The sequence below is a fragment of the Sus scrofa genome, chromosome 3, assembly GCF_000003025.6.
Source record: "Sus scrofa isolate TJ Tabasco breed Duroc chromosome 3, Sscrofa11.1, whole genome shotgun sequence".
Taxonomy (NCBI): Eukaryota; Metazoa; Chordata; class Mammalia; order Artiodactyla; family Suidae; genus Sus; species Sus scrofa.
This window is the reverse complement of record NC_010445.4, coordinates 8,468,049-8,486,779: the sequence shown is the minus strand read 5'-3', so window position 1 is coordinate 8,486,779 and position 18,731 is coordinate 8,468,049. Positions and strand designations below refer to the sequence as shown.

Genomic DNA, 18,731 nt, shown 5'->3' with positions numbered 1-18,731 from the left:
AGAAAAAAAAGAAAGAAAGAAAAAAAGGTAAAGAAAAAGCAGGGAGGGCAAGCCTCCTAGGGGAAGCTTTACAAAACTGCCCTCAGGGCAAGTTCTAGAAACCCTGAGTACTGTGGTGTGGCAAGAAGAGGCCCAGGCCCCATCATTTTAAGAAAGCCTCCTTATCTGAGGACCTAAGTCTCACCCAGAGTGTGGGATCCTGTCAACTACCCTGAGCCGTAGTGAGGGTAAAATGAGGCTACAAAGGGGAAAAATCTTGCTTTTTTTTTTTCAGTCTTGTCTTGAACAAGTGGCCCTACCCTTGACATGACCTGCTGACTCCTACTCACCCTGCAGGCTTAACAGAACCATCTTCATGGGCCTTCCTGACCCAGATGTGAATTCGATTTTTCTCTCCTAGAACCTTGTTCTTTTCATTCCTAGCACTTGATGAATTTGTAGTGATGTATTTTCTGTATCAACTGGACCAATTCCACTGCTGGGAGTTTCCTTACAGATATAACTTTCCATTGTGCAAAGAAAGTTATTAACTATGCAGCTCTTTTTCTTTTTCCTGGCTGTGCCCATGGCAGGTGAAAGTTCCCAGGCCAGGGATCAAACCCACGCCACAGCAGTGACCTGAGCCATAGCAGTTGACAATGCCAGATCCTTAACCCACTGTGTCACTAGGGAACTCCTGCAGCTCTGTTTAATAGCAAAAGTTTGGAACATCCTACATATTTAGCAACAGGGGACTGAGGAAATAAATTACAGGATAGACATAAAGGGGACTGGGGTGCAGCTATAAAAAAGACCGAGGGAGCTCTTAATGTACTAATGAAAATATAACAGTACCTTAAAGAAACACCGGGGTGCAGAACAGTGTGTGTGTTAGACCATAACACATGTCGTTAAAAAACAGGACAATAAGAAATGAGTAAATGAAGGAGTTCCCTTGTGGTGCAGAGGGTTAAGGAGTCAGCATTGTCACTGTGGCAGCTCAGGCTGCTGCTGTGGTGCAGGTTTGATCCCTTGTCTGGGAACTTTTGCCTGCTGCAGGCATGGCCAAAAAAAAAAAAAAAAGGCCACCAGCTCCTTTTCCCAGGGGTAGGGCCTTGGAGAGGAGGGGACACGAGGGAGCCCAGCGTGGGGAAGGCTGCGGAAACACTTTGCAGGACCAGCACCTTGCATCGCATTTGTGGGAAAAGGGGAAGACGCCCACAGAGTGGAGAAAGTGGAGGTGCAGTTCAGACAGGAAAGGTGATACAGCCAAACCCTGCAGAAAGGATGAGGGGGAGTAACCTTCAGAAGGCACTTTTCTTTTTCAGACACAAGAGGAAGAAGGAAAAGGCAAAGAGGAGGGCAAGAGGCAAGGAAGGAAATGGCAGAGCCAGCCTCGCTCTCAAAGCCAGGCTGCTCCCCAGCCCCTCACACCTCAGCCCCCGTGTCTTGTTGTGAAAGTTTGGTTTTTTTTTTTTAACCCCTCAGAACTGTAACGGGAGTCTCCATGCCTTCTCTTCTAAAGGGTCAGGCTGCTGTGTGTGTCCAGACCCCGGGTTAAGGGGTCTTCCCTGTGCTGGGTGCTGAGCTGAGCGCTCCTGACCGGCCCCGGCTCTGACTTGGAGAACCCAAGATACGGGCGGGGATGACAGACGCCAGGGCCCGCCGGCCGAGAGGTTCCAGAGGTGGGCTGCTTTTTGAGGGAGGGCCAGCGCTCAGAAGACGGAGCTCTCCTTGGCTGCTCTCCTCCTGTCCCCTGGCTTCCCAGAGGAACAGTGCGGGACTTCACCCCTCTCCGGTCCACAGGCCTCGAGGAAGCCGGGAAAACCTGAGACCTTGTGCTGGATCTTCTGCTTCTCAGACCCCACCCTTGCCTTTGCCTGCCTGACTCGAGGTACGAGGAATTTCCAGGGGGATGCAGCTCCCTGTCCTCACTTAGGCCTGACTCTTCAGTCCTGCTCTGGGCCCTGGGGTCAGGGCGCGCCCATGGGTGTAGAGCAGCTCCTGGGCCCTCCAGGCCCGCAGAGCTGTGCCGCCTGGTGGACACTAGAGGGCAGAGGCGGGCCTTGCTCCCCGGGCGGGCGCCCTGCACAGAGGGCCGTTCTCAGAAAGGAGGCCAAGGCTGGGAGGACCCGGGAGCAGCCGTGCTCCTGATGGCTTCTTAGCCACTTCCAGAGCCTCACTTCCCACAGCTGGATTTGTGGACTGAGCTTCTAAGAGTTTCAGGAAAACTGCACTTTTAGAAACCTCCCCTTCTCCCTACTCCCCCTCAGATATAAAAATACAGCTGGGCTTGTCAGAGAGACACCCGCCTCTCACTCAGATCTTCCTACTTTGTACCCAGTGGTTCTTCGTGGCACACGCACAGGGACACCCCTGTGATCACGGTGTGCTGGGAAGTGAATGGCATCCGCCACTGATCTGACACCTGGGTTTTGGCCAAGTCACTGGCCAAGCGGAGCCAGTGTCCTCAGCTACAAAATGGGGAACTTTCTTTCCTCAGGGAGCTACTACGGGGGCGTCCTTGCACACCATCGGGGTGCTGGGGGGCTCTGCGTCCAGTGCGGGCTGACACTGGACAGAAGGTTCAGCCCAGGACAGCTCCGGGGCGGAGGCCTCCCTTCTCTCCTCGGCGCGCGCTCTGATGAGTCGCGCGAGGAAAGCAGCTCTAAATGCGGCCGTTCCTAACCACCTTGGCCCCATTCCCGGGACCACCGCTCTCTCTCGCTCAACTCAGCATTCCCGTAGTCGTTTACACCCTTACCAACAGCACACACAAGGCCTATTTCCCCACCCAATACTGGCCATTATAAATCTTTAAAACTTGTGTGACTATAATGTGCCACATTATTATCTTAATTTGCGTTTTCTCTGATGAGTTAGGTTGAGGTCATTTTCAATTTGTGATTTTATTTCCCTTTGGGGTAGAATTTACTTCTAACCCTTGTCCATTATTCTAATCTCTCTTATTCAGAGGACTTTAAAAAGGCATCTATAAAGGGTGGGGAAAAAAATGTATACATGTAAGAGTAACTTGATCCCCATGCTGTAGGGTGGGAAAAAATAAAAAAATAAAATAAAAAGGCATCTATGTTAAGGTTACTAACTTTTTGTTTGTTTTCCACATTGTAAGTATGTATCTTCTCCTTAGATGCTTCAGGTCTTTAAGGACATGAAATATTGTTTTAGGAAATTTTTTTTTGCTTTCTAGGGCTGCACCTGCAGCATGTGGAGGTTCCCAGACTAGGGGTCAGACGGGAGCTACAGCTGCCGGCCTACACCACAGCCACAGCCACGCAGGATCCAAGCTGCGTCTGCACCCTACACCACAGCTCATGGCAGCGCTGGATCCTTAACCCACTGAGGGAGGCCAAGGATCGAACCCACAACCTCAAGGTTACTAGTCGTCTCCGTTTCTGCTGCGCCACAATGGGAACTCCTGTTTTAGGAATTTTTTTTTTTTAAAGGGCTGTACCCATGGCATATGGAAGTTTCCAAGCTTGGGGTCGAATCGGAGCTGCAGCTGCCAGCCTATGCCACAGCAATACCACATCTGTGACCTACACCACAGCTCACAGTAATGGCAGATCCTTAACCCACGGAGCAGGGCCAGGGATCGAACCTATGTCTTTATGGACACTAGCTGGGTTTGTTACCGCTGAGCCACAATGGGAACTCCTGTTTTAGGAAAATTTTTTAGGACTTTTTTTTTTTTTTTTTTTTGTCTTTTTGCTATTTCTGCATATGGAGGTTCCCGGGCTAGGGGTCGAATCGGAGCTGTAGGCGCCAGCCTACGCCAGAGCCACAGCAACGCGGGATCCGAGCTGCATCTGCAACCTACACCACAGCTCACAGCAATGCCAGATCATTAACCCACTGAGCAAGGGCAGGGACCAAACCTGCAACCTCATGGTTCCTAGTCGGATTCGTTAACCACTTTGCCATGATGGGAACTCCAGGACATCTTTTACCATATAGAAAGTGACCTATGCAATTTCTCTGTTAGAATTTGCGATTTTGTTTCCCAGCATATGGTCAGATTATACATGGGTTATATGTTTGAAAACAATATATATTTTCTTTTTTGTTACAGAGTTCCTCTATATTTCTTAGGTCAGACTCCTTCAAGTGTTACTCAGATGGTCTACTTCCTGTCTGTCTACACCATCTATTAATCTTGCTGGTTTATTAAATTTTCACGTGTCTGTTTTTGCTTTATGAATTTCAAGGCTACCCTGTCAGTTACTTTAAATTCACAGTGTGAGAACTTTGTTGTGAATTTTAACTTCTATCAATATAAAATGTCTCTTCTTGTTCCATTCAAAAATATTAAGAGTTCCCATCGTGGCTCAGCAGTAACGAAGCTGACTAGTATCCATGAGGATGAAGGTTTGATCCCTAGCCTCGCTCAGAGGGTTAAGGATCTGGCGTTGCCTTGAGCTGTGGTTTAGGTCGCAGACACAGCTTGGATCCCATGTTGATGTGGCCCTAGTGTAGGCTGGCAGCTGCAGCTCCAATTCAACCCCTAGCCTGGGAACTTCCATATGCCAGGGTGTGCCCCCCCCCCCAAAATATATATAAAGATAAAAACAAAAGCAACCAGTCCCTGGTGGGAGGTGGGAGGGCTGTGGGCAGAGCAGAGAGTCAGGAACTCCTGAGCTGTAGCCTCCTCTGTAAAAGGGCTACATTTGAGGGGTTCCTTCCAGACCTCAAAACTCTGGGGTCAGATGATCTGAGATGGGGCTCTTGCCTTGGGTTGGCTGTGGGGTGGAAGAATAACTTACCAAAGCTGTAACTTCCCGCTAGCATCCGACTGGCTGGCAGTGAGGGTGGGAAAGGGCAAGGCCGGGCAGGTGGGGAGGGGAGAGAGAGAGAGTGTCAGTCACTGGCTGTCCTCAGACGTCTGTCCTCGCTGTGCTGCCCTGCCCTCCAGGGTGCAGGATTTCCAAAGGAAGGGGGCAGCCTGACAGCTCTGAAGACAGACGAGGGGGGCGTAGGGAGGAACCCACTGCTTTAGGGGCCTTTGGACTCTTGATGGTACATGACCAGCACAACACAGGGTCTGCAGGCTGCTGCTGTCTGAGGGCTGCGTGAGGACGTCTGTAGACCCCCTCGGACGCTGACCCAGCCTGGCCCTGGGGGCGCTCTAGGGGAAAGGCCATGTCCATTCTCAGGGTTCCTAGGACTCAGGTCTCCCCTGCGTCCCTATCAGCGACCTCCTGGCGAGCAACCTAGACGGCTCCTGCTGCGGTCGTAGCCATTTTCCTTATGAGAAAAAACTACAACAGAGCCCCTTCTTCCTGATGGGAACTGCACCACACTCCTCTCCTCCTTCTGGAGCGTCCCTTTGTCCAGGTCCTTGGGCTGGCCGCACACGTGAATGGAGGGTGATGTATGCGTGTGGACAGCTGGGGCGGGTGTGAGAGAGAGAGAGAGAGAGGGGAGGTGGGAGGGGCAGAGTTTACCTGGGGGCACCGGCTGGGCCGGGAACGGGGCTTGGCCAGCAGGAGGAATGCTTCCAAACGCAGAGGAGCTGGCGCTGCTGCCAAAGGCATCGAAGTTGGCAAAGCCCCCGTGGGACGGCGTTTGGCCTGTAGGTGGAGAGAGCGTTAAGGTTATGTCTATATAGAATGCTATGGAATCTGTGCCACCCAGGCTAACTCTCAAGGCCAAAGGCCACCCAGTGGGACATCGGCTTCCCACAGGGTCCTCTTCAGAGGGAGCTGGCAGAAGCCTGAGACAGAGGGTCAGACACATGCAGACGGATAGGGGATCTCAGCGGCCTCCAGGCTCACTCTCCATTTTGTATCTTTACTCCATGAGGCATTAACATTTCTGTCAGGGCCCAGTTTGGGCGGAATAATGGGAAAAAATTTTTGTTGCGGGGAAAGGGCTTAAAGAGGCAAAAGGGAAACTAGATAACTCTTTCGGGCAACACTCTATTGGCACCGCTGATCTCTGGGAAGAGGGCGGGGGAACACATGACAATTCCCTAGCCTCCTTTGATTGACTGATTGATTTTTTTTGGCTGCACCATGCAGTGCCATCATGTGAGATATCAGTTCCCAGATCAGGGATTGAACCTGGGCCACAGCAGTGAAAATGCCGAGTCCTAACCACTATACCAGCAGGGAACTCCCTCTTGCCCCATTTTAATAGAGAAAGCAGTAGGAAAGGCTCTTTCCTGTGCTCTAAAAGGGAGTGCTAGGACCCCCCAGCTGTACGGCTTTACGGTCAAACTCCCAACCCTAAGCCTGGCTGTGCTCACCTGAACCCCACCCCCCCCAGAGTTACCCGCACGTTCATTCCTGCAGAGAGCTAGAGGCAAGTGAATTCCTTGTGTTGGGGGACCTATGCTGTGGAAAGGTTCTATCCCAAGTCCACTTACCCCCAAAGGCTGGGAATGCAGCAAAAGCTGGTGCCACCTGGGGAGCAGCGAAAGGGTCTCCGCCGATGTCAGCCAACAGGTCCGTACTGGCTTTTTTGACTGAGGAGTGGGGAGCTGGCTGAGAGCTCCGGGGCTGGGACGTCCGAGGCTGAGACTGACTGACAGCCTTGGAAGAGAAGGCAGTACACGCAGCGCTTGGAATCCCCGACATGACTCAGGCCCCTGCACGGCACCCCGGGCTGCCCCCAGATGGGCAGGTGGAGAGAGGAGAGGGAGAGGTTTCCTGGGCAGAAGTTGCCTGAGCCCTGCTCACACCTAATCCCTCGTCATCTCAGTGCGCCAGCTCCCAGAACCACACACTTTGGAGCCTGTTCGTCAAGGTAAGCCTGAGATACACAGGGGTGTTGCCCAACAGCCCCCCCGGAGCTGTTACTGCCTCATCCTTCCCAGGTGCTTGAAGCAGCTTCCTGGCCCCTCTGTCTTTCCTTGGAGGGAGGGTCAGGGTTGAAGGTGATACTCTGACACCCCTAAAGGCCACTTCCTGTTGGGTCCTTTCTTCCCAAACATACAAGTCCACAGTGAGAGATGCAAGACAGAGGTAACAGCGGGGCCAAGAACCAACTCACATGTCCTGTACCGCCGTCTGCTAGGTCCAGGAGATTTGATTGAGGAAACTGACACCCCTACCGCCCAAATCCCCAAGTAATGTTGGGGCACAGATCTGAGAGTTACCTGGCTGGAGGTGGAGGCAGCAGCTGAGAGAGATGGCACGGGGTCTCCCAGAAGTGTCCGCAGGGGCTTCCCTTCCGGGATGGAGCCCTGGACTGGGGTGGAGGCACTGCCTTTGGTATACTCGGGCCCCTTGACTTGGTCTGGGGGGACATACCTTTGAGAAAGAAGAGTTGCGCTGAGAGGGGTGGGGGACCTCGGACCTCGCTCAGCTTAGGTACTTGAGAAAACACAGGTAATAGCAGTCAAAGCCTTTTCTCATTTTCCTATTTTCTGAACTTAAAGGGAATTTAGCAACTTAGCAAAGTTCTGCCCAACTTGAGCTTCTCCTCTACTGTCAGATGCTCCTTTTCTTCCTCAGGAATGTTCCGTTTGCTCTGGCTTGTGTCTCTTTGCCCCTCACCTCTCCCACCTCCTTCTGACGTGTCAAACCATCTGAGTTTCAAGTACTAACACCCGCAATCATGCTGACCTAGGTGACCCTATTTTCCAGCTTCCTACTCAAGGGCCCCTTTTATTTGCTGGGAGTGTCTTCAAGCTCCTGCTTCTCAGCCCCATAAAAAAGTCTCTGCCCCCTTGTCTTCTAAGTGCTCACCATCCATCCCGCCGGCTCCCGCTACTTCTCATAAAATCCCCTTGCACTCCAGTGGATGTGGTCTCTGCTTGGGATGTATCTTCTGTGTCCAAAATGCTGTTTTATCTCTCCCAGTCTCTTTGCTCCCTGCATTCTCTTCTCCACCCCACAGCTACCCCCCAGCATGCACACACCCCAGAGATCCAACAATAGGAAGTGACACCTGGGGATAGAGAAGGGGGAACAGAGATGCCGTTTCCGCAGCAGGAAAACAAGGTACGTATACATCATGGGTTAAAAGCATAAAGCTTTGGGCCAAGTGCTTCCTGCCACCTCTCCCCATAAACGAGATCAGCTGAGCCGTCAAAATTGACCACATTCCCTAGTCGGGGGCCTTGCTCTCCCCTCCAGTCTACTGTCTTCCCAAAAGAGGGTCCCCAACCTGCAGGCTTAGTGACCAAGAGCACGTTGTTCTTTCCTGTGCCTTTATTGTTTGAAGTCAGAACTTAGCCCTCACTGAATCTGAGGGGAAGAGACTCAACCCTCATCTAGCCTTTGAGAGAAGCCCTGATTCAACTCTGGAAACTGGCCTGTAGGACGAAGCACGCCTAGGACACCTCTCTCCAGTGCGATCCCTTCCGCCCCCTTACCATCTCTTCTTCTCATATTTTTCCTGGAGAAACTCCTTCACTTTCTGAGGATCCCTGGAATCTGGTATTAAGGATGTCCGAGCATCAAAAAGCCCCAGCCAAATCTTCCTGCACACCTAAAGGAATGAAGTCAGGCGACAGAGGAGTTGGGGCAGAAAACCTGGAATGGGAATAGTGCCATTTCCAGCGTCTTCATCAGTAAAGATTTCTTGAGCCTGGACAGAGGGTAAGGATGTGGGTACCCTTCCACGACAGATATGACCCCTGTCCTCACAGAGCCCCTCATCTAAGGGCAAGGTCATGCCTTAGATAAATACAAATACGTTTAGAATGACGCATGACAAACCTTGTGAAAGAAAATAAAGGGCCGTGAGAAGTACGGGGAACCAAATTAGGATGGGGGTGGGTCAGGAACAATTTTCAGAGCTGTGGCTCCCCGAGCACTCTCCAGAGGCCCTTGCTGGCACCCTGCAAGTAAGTCCATCCCCCGTGAGCTAGGGGTGCTGCTAACACCCAGGCTGGCATCTATCTTCCCATCTGCAGATTTAGCCGGAGAAGGGGATTAACTCATTTTCAAGTTAACAACATGGGCTTAAACCCGGTTGCTGAGGCTCAAGTCAGCGGAGCTGGCTCCCGGAGCTCTTCCTCAGAGGCGCCCGTCAACCTGAACACCCATTAGTGTGGGGCACTGCCCCCTCCAGTGCCCAGGGGCCACCCCAACAGGCATTCTGCTCCTTCCCCTGATTCCTCCAAGGGGCCCAGACAAACCACAGTCTGTGTAACTAAGATTCATGCACATACACGTGGACATGAGATAAGATACCTTACATACTAAAAAATAAGAGGAACTGGAACAAAAAAGAAAACAGTAGGGTTTTCCTATGATCATGAGGCAAAGCTCTGCTGACAGGGCAACCAGAGCTGGCAGTGGGGGCTCACCTCGTTTCCCCGGGACTGCAGGAACACTACTTCAGGCTCTGTGAAGGTTGTCATGGAGATGGACTTGACTCGATGAGGGGGGTTCAGCCCTCTCCTGTGGGAGCGAAATGGAACGAAAAAGAAGTCGAATGCCGGAGTTGCGGTTGTGGCTCAGCGGGTTAAAAACCCGACACTGTCTGTGAGGATGCAGGTTCGATCCCCGGCCTTGCTCAGTGGGTTCAGGATCCGACTGGCTCTGATTCAACCCCTAGCTTGGGAACTTCCACATGCCAGAGGTGCACCCGTTAAAAAAAAAAAAAAGAAAAAAAAAAGGAAAAAAAAGTAGAAGGCCGTTAACACCGCAGTTCTGTTTGTGGGAGGAGAGGGAGGGAGAAAGACTAAACCAACACAAACGTTAAACTCTCTGAAGCTACTTCCTCGTTCAAGGAAAGAAGGGAAGCAAGAATGTTCTGGATGCTTCTCATAAGAGATCCTGGGAACATCCTGGGACCCCAGTCATTCTGCAGAAGAAGATGGGGCCCCCACCCAGTGGCCTGCTCTCCCTCGGCTCAGACCCTAGCAGTTCAGTGTTGAGGCTGAAGGGGTACTTGTGGGAACTCAGGCCTGTGACCACTTCCCAGTTCTGGCTTTATCATTGTTTCAGATCTACAGCACATCCTCAAGGTCCCAGAGCCCATGAAGACACGAACCCCTCAAGCACGAGGGAAGGCAAAAATGAAGGCACGTGACTGTAGTACCAACGGAGATTCAGAGACAAAAGAGTGCCCAGGCTGGCTGCTCCTCTTGTCTACATGGGAGGCTGGCGTGGTGTAAGGATGGAGTGCGGCCTTGTCTTTTAGGAAGTGATCTTGGGGGAAAGAAGTATTCCAGACTTTCTTACTTCTAGATCTTTCAGCGAAGCAGGAGGAAGTCAGGTTCAAGCATGGGATGTGAGACTGGCAAGAGTCAGGAACACACATCCTGTAGTGATGTTTTGTGCCGGCCCTGTGTGTTCTGTTAACTCCCTGGGAGTCCAGCTCTGCCCACAGATGCCCTGTGGAGATTACAGCAGAGAAGGCTTCCTAGCCCCATTCCGCTGCCCTTCGGAGTGTTCTAGCAGGAACTACAAGCTGAACCGGGCAGGGTTTCAGAGGTTCCCCTTTCTTTACCTTCCGTTTTATTCTAGTCTAGACTCACTGCCTTCATTAGATTAAAACAAAACTGGCTGAACCAAAACAAACTAGGCCCTGGGGCCGGGAGTGAAAGACCACATGCAGGAAAGGCAGACTCAACTGAGGAGCCTCTTCAGGCTTTCACTGCCCTGGAAAAAGTGGGAAAACCAAGACATGAAAGTAAAGTAACTCCAGAATAGGGTCCTGGCCGATGCCCTCAGGAAAGCCAACAAAACTTGCCAAATGGCAACCGTCGGAAAAGGGAGAATGTGCACGTTCAAGCTCATAGGTGCACGTGCTGAAGAAGGTGCCCGGCTAGCCTGGCAGCAGGGCAGTGAGTGGGTTAGCCTAAGTGAAGGCAGCTGGGCTGGGGAGAAGGCGCAGAGTACGCAGTACACGGCGAAGGGCGGCTGCTCTAAATGGCTGATTTTGAGATTCTAACCAAGGACAGGAGGAACACTGGACGCTACACTTGGGGGTGTTTTCAGACTCTGATGGGTCTCAAAATACCCCTTTAAAAGAGAAGCAATATCAAAGAGGATGGATGCCCGGAGGAAAGATGAGAGCAGGGAAAACCAAAAGCAAGGCTTTGTAACCAGGTGTCAAACAACAGCTCTTAAACTTGATTTGACCTGGACGCCCTCCTGAGTGCATGTCAGAGAGATTCCAGTTTTCTCTCCCAGAGCCTCTCTTTTGTAATGGCTTGGTTTTGTTTTGTCCCAAAGTCAAGACAGTCTGCTTTTATACCCTCAGCCCTTCTCCCCTTAACCACTACGCCCTTCCCCCGTGAATGCCAGGCCTTTCTGAGGTCTGGCCAGAGCAGACCTCTCTGTTCTATGATCCCGGGCTGCCTCTTCACCTCCCACTAACAAATATTTACTTTGCCAAAATACAAGGCATTGTGGTCGGCACTGTAGGGGATACAAAAATTAGAGGACCTAGTTCTCAATTTCCAGGCACTCGTTTCCAAGAAGGGTGCAGGGAGCCCAGACAAGGGCACGCCTCAGCGCAGCAGGGTGCCATTTAGGTGCACATGGTCAGGTCGGGGAGGATGTGGCACCAGGATGCAGCAGTGAGGGAAGAGAAGCGGTCATGGGAAAAGTAAAATGTATTATGTTTACACTAGCAAAACAGATTCTAAGCCTATCACAAAAAGGTCATTGACATTTCCTGAAAGGACAACCAGGAACTGTGAGCAGAGTGTAAACAGGGAGGTGTGCTTCCTTGGGGGGGGGGGCCCGGGAACTTGACCCACTCATCAGTCTAGCAGCGATGCTGTGAACAACAGAACTTCCTATGGCTGAGCTGGGACTGGAGGGGATTTTTGGGGGCGTGTGGGGGAGAGGATAAAGGAAAGGCAGAGAAAATAAGTGATTTAGGTGCTTTGGGCCAAATGAATCTCATGGAACAGGATGTTTCCATAGCACGGTACAAAAAGCACTGCTCTGACCTTGATGTCTGTCGACTGGATTATGTATAACCAGAGCCATGGTTTGGGGGCAGGGAGAGTCTACAAGGCAACCCTCTGCAGCCCGGGACGAGGGCCTAGTTACATGGCCTATGAGTCAGAGCGTCTGTCTCTGAATCACAGAGGCCACTGCTGGCTGAGAGAAGGCATTTAGAAACCAGAGCCCCTTGCCTCCCAGTAGCTGAAATCAAATGGTCTAGGAGTGTTGTCTGTTACTAGTACCTCCCAGAGTCATTCACTGGGCCAGATGGGAATCACTGGGCTGGATTAAACAGACCCAGCTCTCCAGCTTGCACCCAGTCTCCCCAACATAACGCTCAGGTTCTCCCCCAGAGAAGTGAAAGCTAGATGGAGGCCCTGCCCTTTGGTTATCACAGCAAATCTCTTCCGTTATTTCAAACCAGGAGGAGCTGGGGAAATAGAGATAAGTGTGTTTGCCCAGAACAGGGCAAGCTGTCCTAATTGAAAGCAAGGTAAACTGCTGGTGCGCCAGCCTCAGGCCAGTCATGGTCGTCTTCTACTCGGGTTTCTTTTTTTTTTTTTTTTTTTTTTTTTTTTGTCTTTTTTTGTTGTTATTGTTGTTGTTGCTATTTCTTGGGCCGCTCCCGCGGCATATGGAGGTTCCCAGGCTAGGGGTCGAATCGGAGCTGTAGCCACTGGCCTACACCAGAGCCACAGCAACGCGGGATCCGAGCCGAGTCTGCAACCTACACCACAGCTCACGGCAACGCCGGATCGCTAACCCACTGAGCAAGGGCAGGGACCGAACCCGCAACCTCATGGTTCCTAGTCGGATTCGTTAACCACTGCGCCACAACGGGAACTCCCTCGGGTTTCTTTTTTACAGGGCGCCTAAATGGCATGTGAAGTACTCGGAATCATTCTTTGAAGTACTCGGAATTACTTGGCAAGGGAAGCAACTTGCAGAGATCCTGAAGTCTGCCCAAGCCTCTCTCTCTCTGCTTCTTTCCTTCCCTTTGATTCTAGGAAGCATACTACTCCTTCTGCAAATACCACACCTTCTGTTTCTCTGTGGTCATCATCCTCGAACTGGCCCATATTTTGCTTCTATTTTGCTTCTATCTTGCTTCGTAAAAGCCTCAAACCTGCTCAGCTGCTCAGCTAAGAAGGTTCTGCCAGGTCGACAGTGGAAAAAAACCATTCTACCCAGCGCCCAAGTTCTTTCACTCATGCCAGGTTTGGACCTGGGAATTCCTTACCTCTGAATATTTGTGTTCAAATTCAAACACCCTAGATTGTGTTCCTTTGCTCCTGGAATTCTATTCCTCTGCCTCTGAGCAGGGTTTGGCTAAGCCGGGTTAGCTCTTACCTTGGACTCAGACCTTGCCAAGAAGAGTTGCTATTAGGACGGCTCCCCTGTGACCTTGCTCCAAGGTCAATTTCACTAGTTTGGGGGATTTCTTCTTTATCTCACTGCTTCAGTCCATTCCTGAAGTTCTTTCTCAGTGACAAGAATAGACAGCTGCCCCCTTGGAATTCCTGCTGTGGCGCAGCGGGCTAAGGATCTGACATTTCTCTGCAGTGGCTCGGGTTCTATCCCCAGCCATGGTACAGTGGGTTAAGGATCCGGCATTGCTGCAGCTGTGGCTCAGATTTGTTCCCTGGCCCGGGAACTTCCATATTCTGCAGGTGCAGCCCAGAAAACTCCCAGACAAGCCCCCCACAAAAAAAAAACAGCTGCCCTCACAGAGAACCTTGTAGAATCCTATCACCAGCTACCTTCCTCTTCAGGTGCAATCTCAATCCTTTCTCATTCCTGCCCCCTCTTTGGCAATCTCATCCCTTTGGTAATTGATGATTTTCTTAGGGACTTTTCAAGTTGTCCAAGATTTGACAAGTTGTCAAATCTGTCATTTGAGAGACCCTGTCCACCTCTGCCCAGCAGACGTGAATATGAAAGGTGAGGTGGAGGGGATGGAGGGGGAGGACGAAAATAAGAGCAAGGCATACGTCTACCTCTCCACCCCAGACAGATGGAAAAGTACTGAATTATTGAACAACATACTACACGTTTCCTTCCCTGGAGATAAAAGTGCTTCAGCTGGAACAGCTACTAGCGAGACCGACAGGGAAACTAAGGCACCAGGAGGGTAGCAATGTGTCACAAATAAAGAGCTGACACCCAGTCCAGAGCTCTGTCCACCTTAATCCTGACCTAATCCCATTGTCAGTAAAGTTGTGCAGAAGCAGGAGAGACAAGGACTGAGACCTGAAGGAGGGTGGATTTAAGGATAGGCAAAAACAGGGCAGGGGGCGTTCCTGTCGTGGCTCAGTGGAAACAAATCTGACTAGTATCCATGAAGACTCAGGTTCGATCCCTGGCCCTTCTCAGTGGGTTAAGGATCCGGCATTGCTGTGGCTGTGGTGTAGGCCAGTGGCTACAGCTCAATTCGACCCGTAGCCTGGGAACCTCCATATGCCACACATGGGGCCCTAAAAAGACACCCCCCCTCCCAGAACACAGACCTGGTCCGGGAAGCACGTCACGTACTTGGGTGAAAAACTGGGTGTCAAAGATAGTGCCCTGCCCTGATGCCAGTGAGATCTCAGGCCTCCATCTATTTTCTTTTAAAAGAAAAGTGGTTTATTCATTGAGGCACCCAAGCCAACCAGAACAAGAAAGAATACTGAGGCACTGCTTTGGAAGTAAATTCTTTTCAAAAGCAGCAGAATCATCTTCTATTGGAAGAGTTAGAAATAAAAGTAAACAAACAGGCACATGTATAGGGAAAATAAATGGATCTATATCCAGGTTAAGGAAACTAGGTATTGGAAGAAAACCAAATGAATAAAACTAGGTCAAATTTGGGACCTACAATTGTGGCAGCATGCATGTAAATTTAGAAACAGCAGAAACTAGCAGCTTCTCTCTCAGGCCTTCACACCAACACTGTGGGCTTTTGCTACAGCTGAGAAAATACTTCTCATTTAAAAAGAGAGCAAGAATGAACTCACACACGCAGAGAGGAAGCATAATCATACCCACCCACCAATATTAAAATCTCATGTTTTTTCTTCAGATCTTGGGAAATTCACCTTCAGTTGGAACAGTCAACTTTGTTCTATCAGTCAGTCCAGCCAGATGGGAACCCTGGTAATTCTGCTCACTGCCCCCAGGACACTCCATCCCCCTATGTAGAAAACATGTTTGTAACACAGTCAACAGAAAACTGGCTTTCAATCCTGCTGTCTCCTTTCGCTGCCTATAGGGCTAAGTGTGATACTTCAACTCCGCCGCACACCCCTGGCCTCAACCCCGGCAACATCCTCTTCATTTTGAGAAAGAGTATTTCTTCTCTTTTCATCCTTTTCATCGTCATCCTCAGTATGAGCCCCTCACTCTCTAACCCATCCTGAGCCTTAGTTTACTTCAAAGCACTTACCACTACCTTATATTATGTATTTATGATTTATTTACAGCCTATGGCCTCCACTAGGATGCAAGCTACATGAAGATGAGACTTTGTCAGTTTTGTTCATTACCATATCTCCAGTGCCTATAACAGTGGCTGGGGCTTGAGAGACAATAAATGTTTGTTGACTGACTGACTGAACGTGTGTGCTATTGGCCTACTACAATTTTTCACTTCCTAGCACCAAAGAATCCTATGGTCAACCATGTGGATTTAAGATGTATGCATCACGGAGGAGCCATGCCTCTCCACTGCCTGCTGGACTGTGTGTGCCCCCTCCCAACTCTGCAGGCAGCAGGAAGCACGCCCCATCCCGTATTCTGCCTCTGACCCACCTGCCAGCTCCCAGAAGTCCATCAAAAGACACAGGTAACACTTTGTGAAGCCCCCGCTCCCCTTCAAGCTTTATATGCCTTGTCCTAGTGTATGCTAATTACAATTCCAATTAGCAAAGGAGAAGTACCAAACCACCAGAACCAGGGCAGCCCTTCCCAGCCAGGGATGTCAAAGCTTTCTTGTAGAGCTGCTTCTGACCTGTCTCTCCTTATCATCTCTATATGCCTTCAGTGCAGCTTCACGTATTGGTCCAGCTTCTTGACCCTTCACTCTTCCGGCTAACAAAGGGGTGGCCTAGCTTCTCATTTCCCAACTATCAAAATGTGTTCCCTCAAGTCTACTGTCGCAAGAATCATTCTGAGCGATTCTCATAATGCTTCGCCAAAAATACTAGGCAAAAATATTCTTTCTAGAATTTTTTGAAACTAAAAAAAGGAGGGGAGGGTTGGTGGACTCCCCCTACCTGGTCCTACTGTAACTTAAGTTCTTAAGGAGCTAAGCCCCTAGTTGCAAGTTCATACACCACAGACAGAGACAAGCCTCTTAAAATACTTCTCTATTAATCAATCCTTAGGCCACACTTACCTCCACCCAGTGTCTGTCCAGATCACAGATGTTTTGACTTGTCAGCAGTGAGATCAACAATAAAGACCACAGGGGAAAGTGGGAAAGTTCTGCAAATTGTGCACTGATATGAAGGAGTTAACTTTTCCAGCAGAAGAAACCAGGTTTTTAATGTGAGCCACATCCCTTGGCCCTCCTTCTGTCCTGATTGAGGGATATTCATTGTAGAAGGGAAATGTTATCTACAGGATACTTTAAACCAAGATCTATGAACTAATGATAATGATGTCAGCACTTGCCATTTATTCAGTATTTTATCTTTCATGCCATCACAGTAACCATGGGAATGAATTAACACTGTTTCCTAACATTTTCTTCTTGGGGCCTAGACTCTGGTATGCCATCAATTTTATCCCCCTGCTTCCTTTTACTTCTCTCCAGACTCTATAATCAGATTTGCCTTTTCATAACAGGATCTTCAGGAATCTGCTTTCTACACTATGCTATAAATATTCCTAAACTTTGCTCCTATTCTCCTCAAAGTAGGTCCCAGCCTCAGGTCTCTATCCTTCTACTTCATTTGAGCCTCTCTGTACTTTTGACACATTCCTGTTTGGTTCTAAACCACTGTCCCAAGAGCCACAGTGCTTTTCACTTAGGCTAAAATCAGGTCTATCCTCACAGCACACGAGCGAGGTTGATCAACATAGAAGATTGACTAAGGAGGTAAAAACTGAATAGAGAAATCCTAAACTGTATGAGGAGACCTGGATTCTCATTTCTGTTCTGCCATGATCAGAGCTAATATCAAACAACAAAGGCTGAAAACAGCAACCCCCATCTGGCACTGAATAAGTTACTAAACCTCTCTTTGGTTCTGTTCTCCCATCTGTCACGCAAGAACAATGCTGCTCCCTCTTCGGCTCCTAAAGGTGTGAGAAGAAACAAGGGATGCACTCCTAGTTAAAAATGAAATCAACCAACCAATGTATTCATACTAAAAAGTCAAAATAAATCCCTTGATAAACTTATAAAAAATAGACAGGCTTGGTATCACATGTTAGTCATGCATCTAACCAGATAATTCCCTAAGGGGTAAGAAGAACCTTACTATGTAACCAGAAATCTGGGCTGGAACCATGGCTCTAAATTAGCTCAGGCATGACCAAACAGAGTGCCAACCTCTAGGGTAGCATTGCAGATTATACAACAAAGCCCCCTCAAATCTAGGAAGAGCTGCCAGATGCTACTACCAGGAGCAAGGCATGGCAACAAGGAGCTTAAAAGTGTAAATTATTACACTTAAGGATGGCTCACCCAGAACCCCAAACCTTTGGAAAAGTTAAGTTCTCTAACAGGGCAATCCACCAGCATCTCTTAGATTTGTAAGAAATTTCCCTCTGGGTAGCATTCCAAAGATTAGAATCTTCTCCTGAACATTGGAACAGGGCTCTGTACCTGCCATTATCTCTTCTTGTCGAGGTGGGTTAACTTACCTATTTTAAATCGTTTTCTCCGTCCCACACTCCAGGATGGGCACAAGCCAGAGGGAAGAAAGGTACCCCTTCATTCTGAGCCTAGCTTGCTCTATTGCTTTCTTGCTTGCCCTCCACCTACACGAAGTTCCCTTTCAAGGTGTTTTTGTCATCTTCCAGCTTTTAAAATCTCTAACCCCCTCACCCCCAGAATCCTTCAATTGTCGCCTCCTTTAGGGAGTTTCTCCAGTTCTCTCATTTCCTTCCTTTCCCCTGCAACGCGACTCCAAGCGTGTCTTGTCTCCTCTGATCCTCTCCCTTTCCCATGACAATTCTGCAGCAGACGACCCTCTCTGCACATCCCGCGCGTCCCAGGCCTCCCCGCCGCCCCCAACCTCAGCTCTGTCCCTCTGCCCGGGGTCCCACTGTCCCCAACGCCAACACTCCGCTGCTTCTTCCCTGTCCTCCCCCCGTGTCGTTCCACTCACAGGAGGCCGGAGCAGGTGGTACAGACGAAGCTGCCCACAGTGATATCCACGTAGGTGACCCCGCGCTGGGCGCACTCGAAGCAGTGGCGGTTCCCGGCCTGGCTGCAGCCTCCCAGCTCCCGCACCCGACGACACCACACCTCGGAGGCCGCCTCTGCCTCCGCCTTTCCCCCGCCGACCCCGCCACCTGGTCCTGGGCCCTTCTTCGCCGCCATCACCATGGCCGCTCAATCCCGCAGACCTCCTCCCGGCAAGTCAGCAATCGCCCCTTCAACCACTGCCGCCTTCCCGCCTCCTCTGCCGCCTCTGCACGCCCGGCTCCCCTGACAGAAGCTAGGGAGCCGGCGGCATCCGCGCGAGACTCCTCAACCCCCTGCTTCGCCTGTCCTGCACGCTGATTGGCTAGTCTCCTCCGCCTCCTCACTCTGATTGGCGCGACATTGGACGGTCTAGAATTGAGGGAGCCGCCAACGCCACGCCCCACTGCCTTCAGACCTCAGGCCCCTCGGATTGGCCTGCAGAGACCCTGGCCGCGAGCACCGTGCGTGCTCTCTCC

General features: G+C 50.4%; 1 protein-coding gene and 1 long non-coding RNA gene across 17 annotated transcripts in view; one reads left to right on the top strand and one right to left on the bottom strand.

Moving 5' to 3' along the window:
- The window catches only part of LOC106509647, a 12,584-nt gene extending 8,383 nt beyond the window's left edge, over positions 1–4,201 (top strand). For 13 of the 15 annotated variants that reach the window (XR_001307339.2, XR_002342290.1, XR_002342286.1 and 10 more), the window contains one exon: positions 1,505–3,218. This is a non-coding gene — a long non-coding RNA (uncharacterized LOC106509647). Of the gene's footprint in view, positions 1–1,504; positions 3,219–4,072 lie in introns of those variants that run through there. The other 2 variants (XR_002342293.1, XR_002342294.1) reach the window with 2 other exon arrangements.
- The window catches only part of AGFG2 (ArfGAP with FG repeats 2), a 22,801-nt gene extending 4,070 nt beyond the window's left edge, over positions 1–18,731 (bottom strand). The window contains exons 1-7 of one of the 2 annotated variants that reach the window (XM_005661910.3): positions 18,176–18,731; positions 9,260–9,353; positions 8,321–8,436; positions 7,100–7,253; positions 6,368–6,533; positions 5,445–5,570; positions 4,764–4,796 (exon numbers count right to left, since the gene is read on the bottom strand). In XM_005661910.3, coding sequence (XP_005661967.1) covers positions 4,764–4,796; positions 5,445–5,570; positions 6,368–6,533; positions 7,100–7,253; positions 8,321–8,436; positions 9,260–9,353; positions 18,176–18,396 — 910 coding nt within the window. In that variant the 5' untranslated portion in view covers positions 18,397–18,731. Of the gene's footprint in view, positions 1–4,763; positions 4,797–5,444; positions 5,571–6,367; positions 6,534–7,099; positions 7,254–8,320; positions 8,437–9,259; positions 9,354–14,935; positions 18,130–18,175 lie in introns of those variants that run through there. The other variant, XM_013995456.2, reaches the window with a different exon arrangement.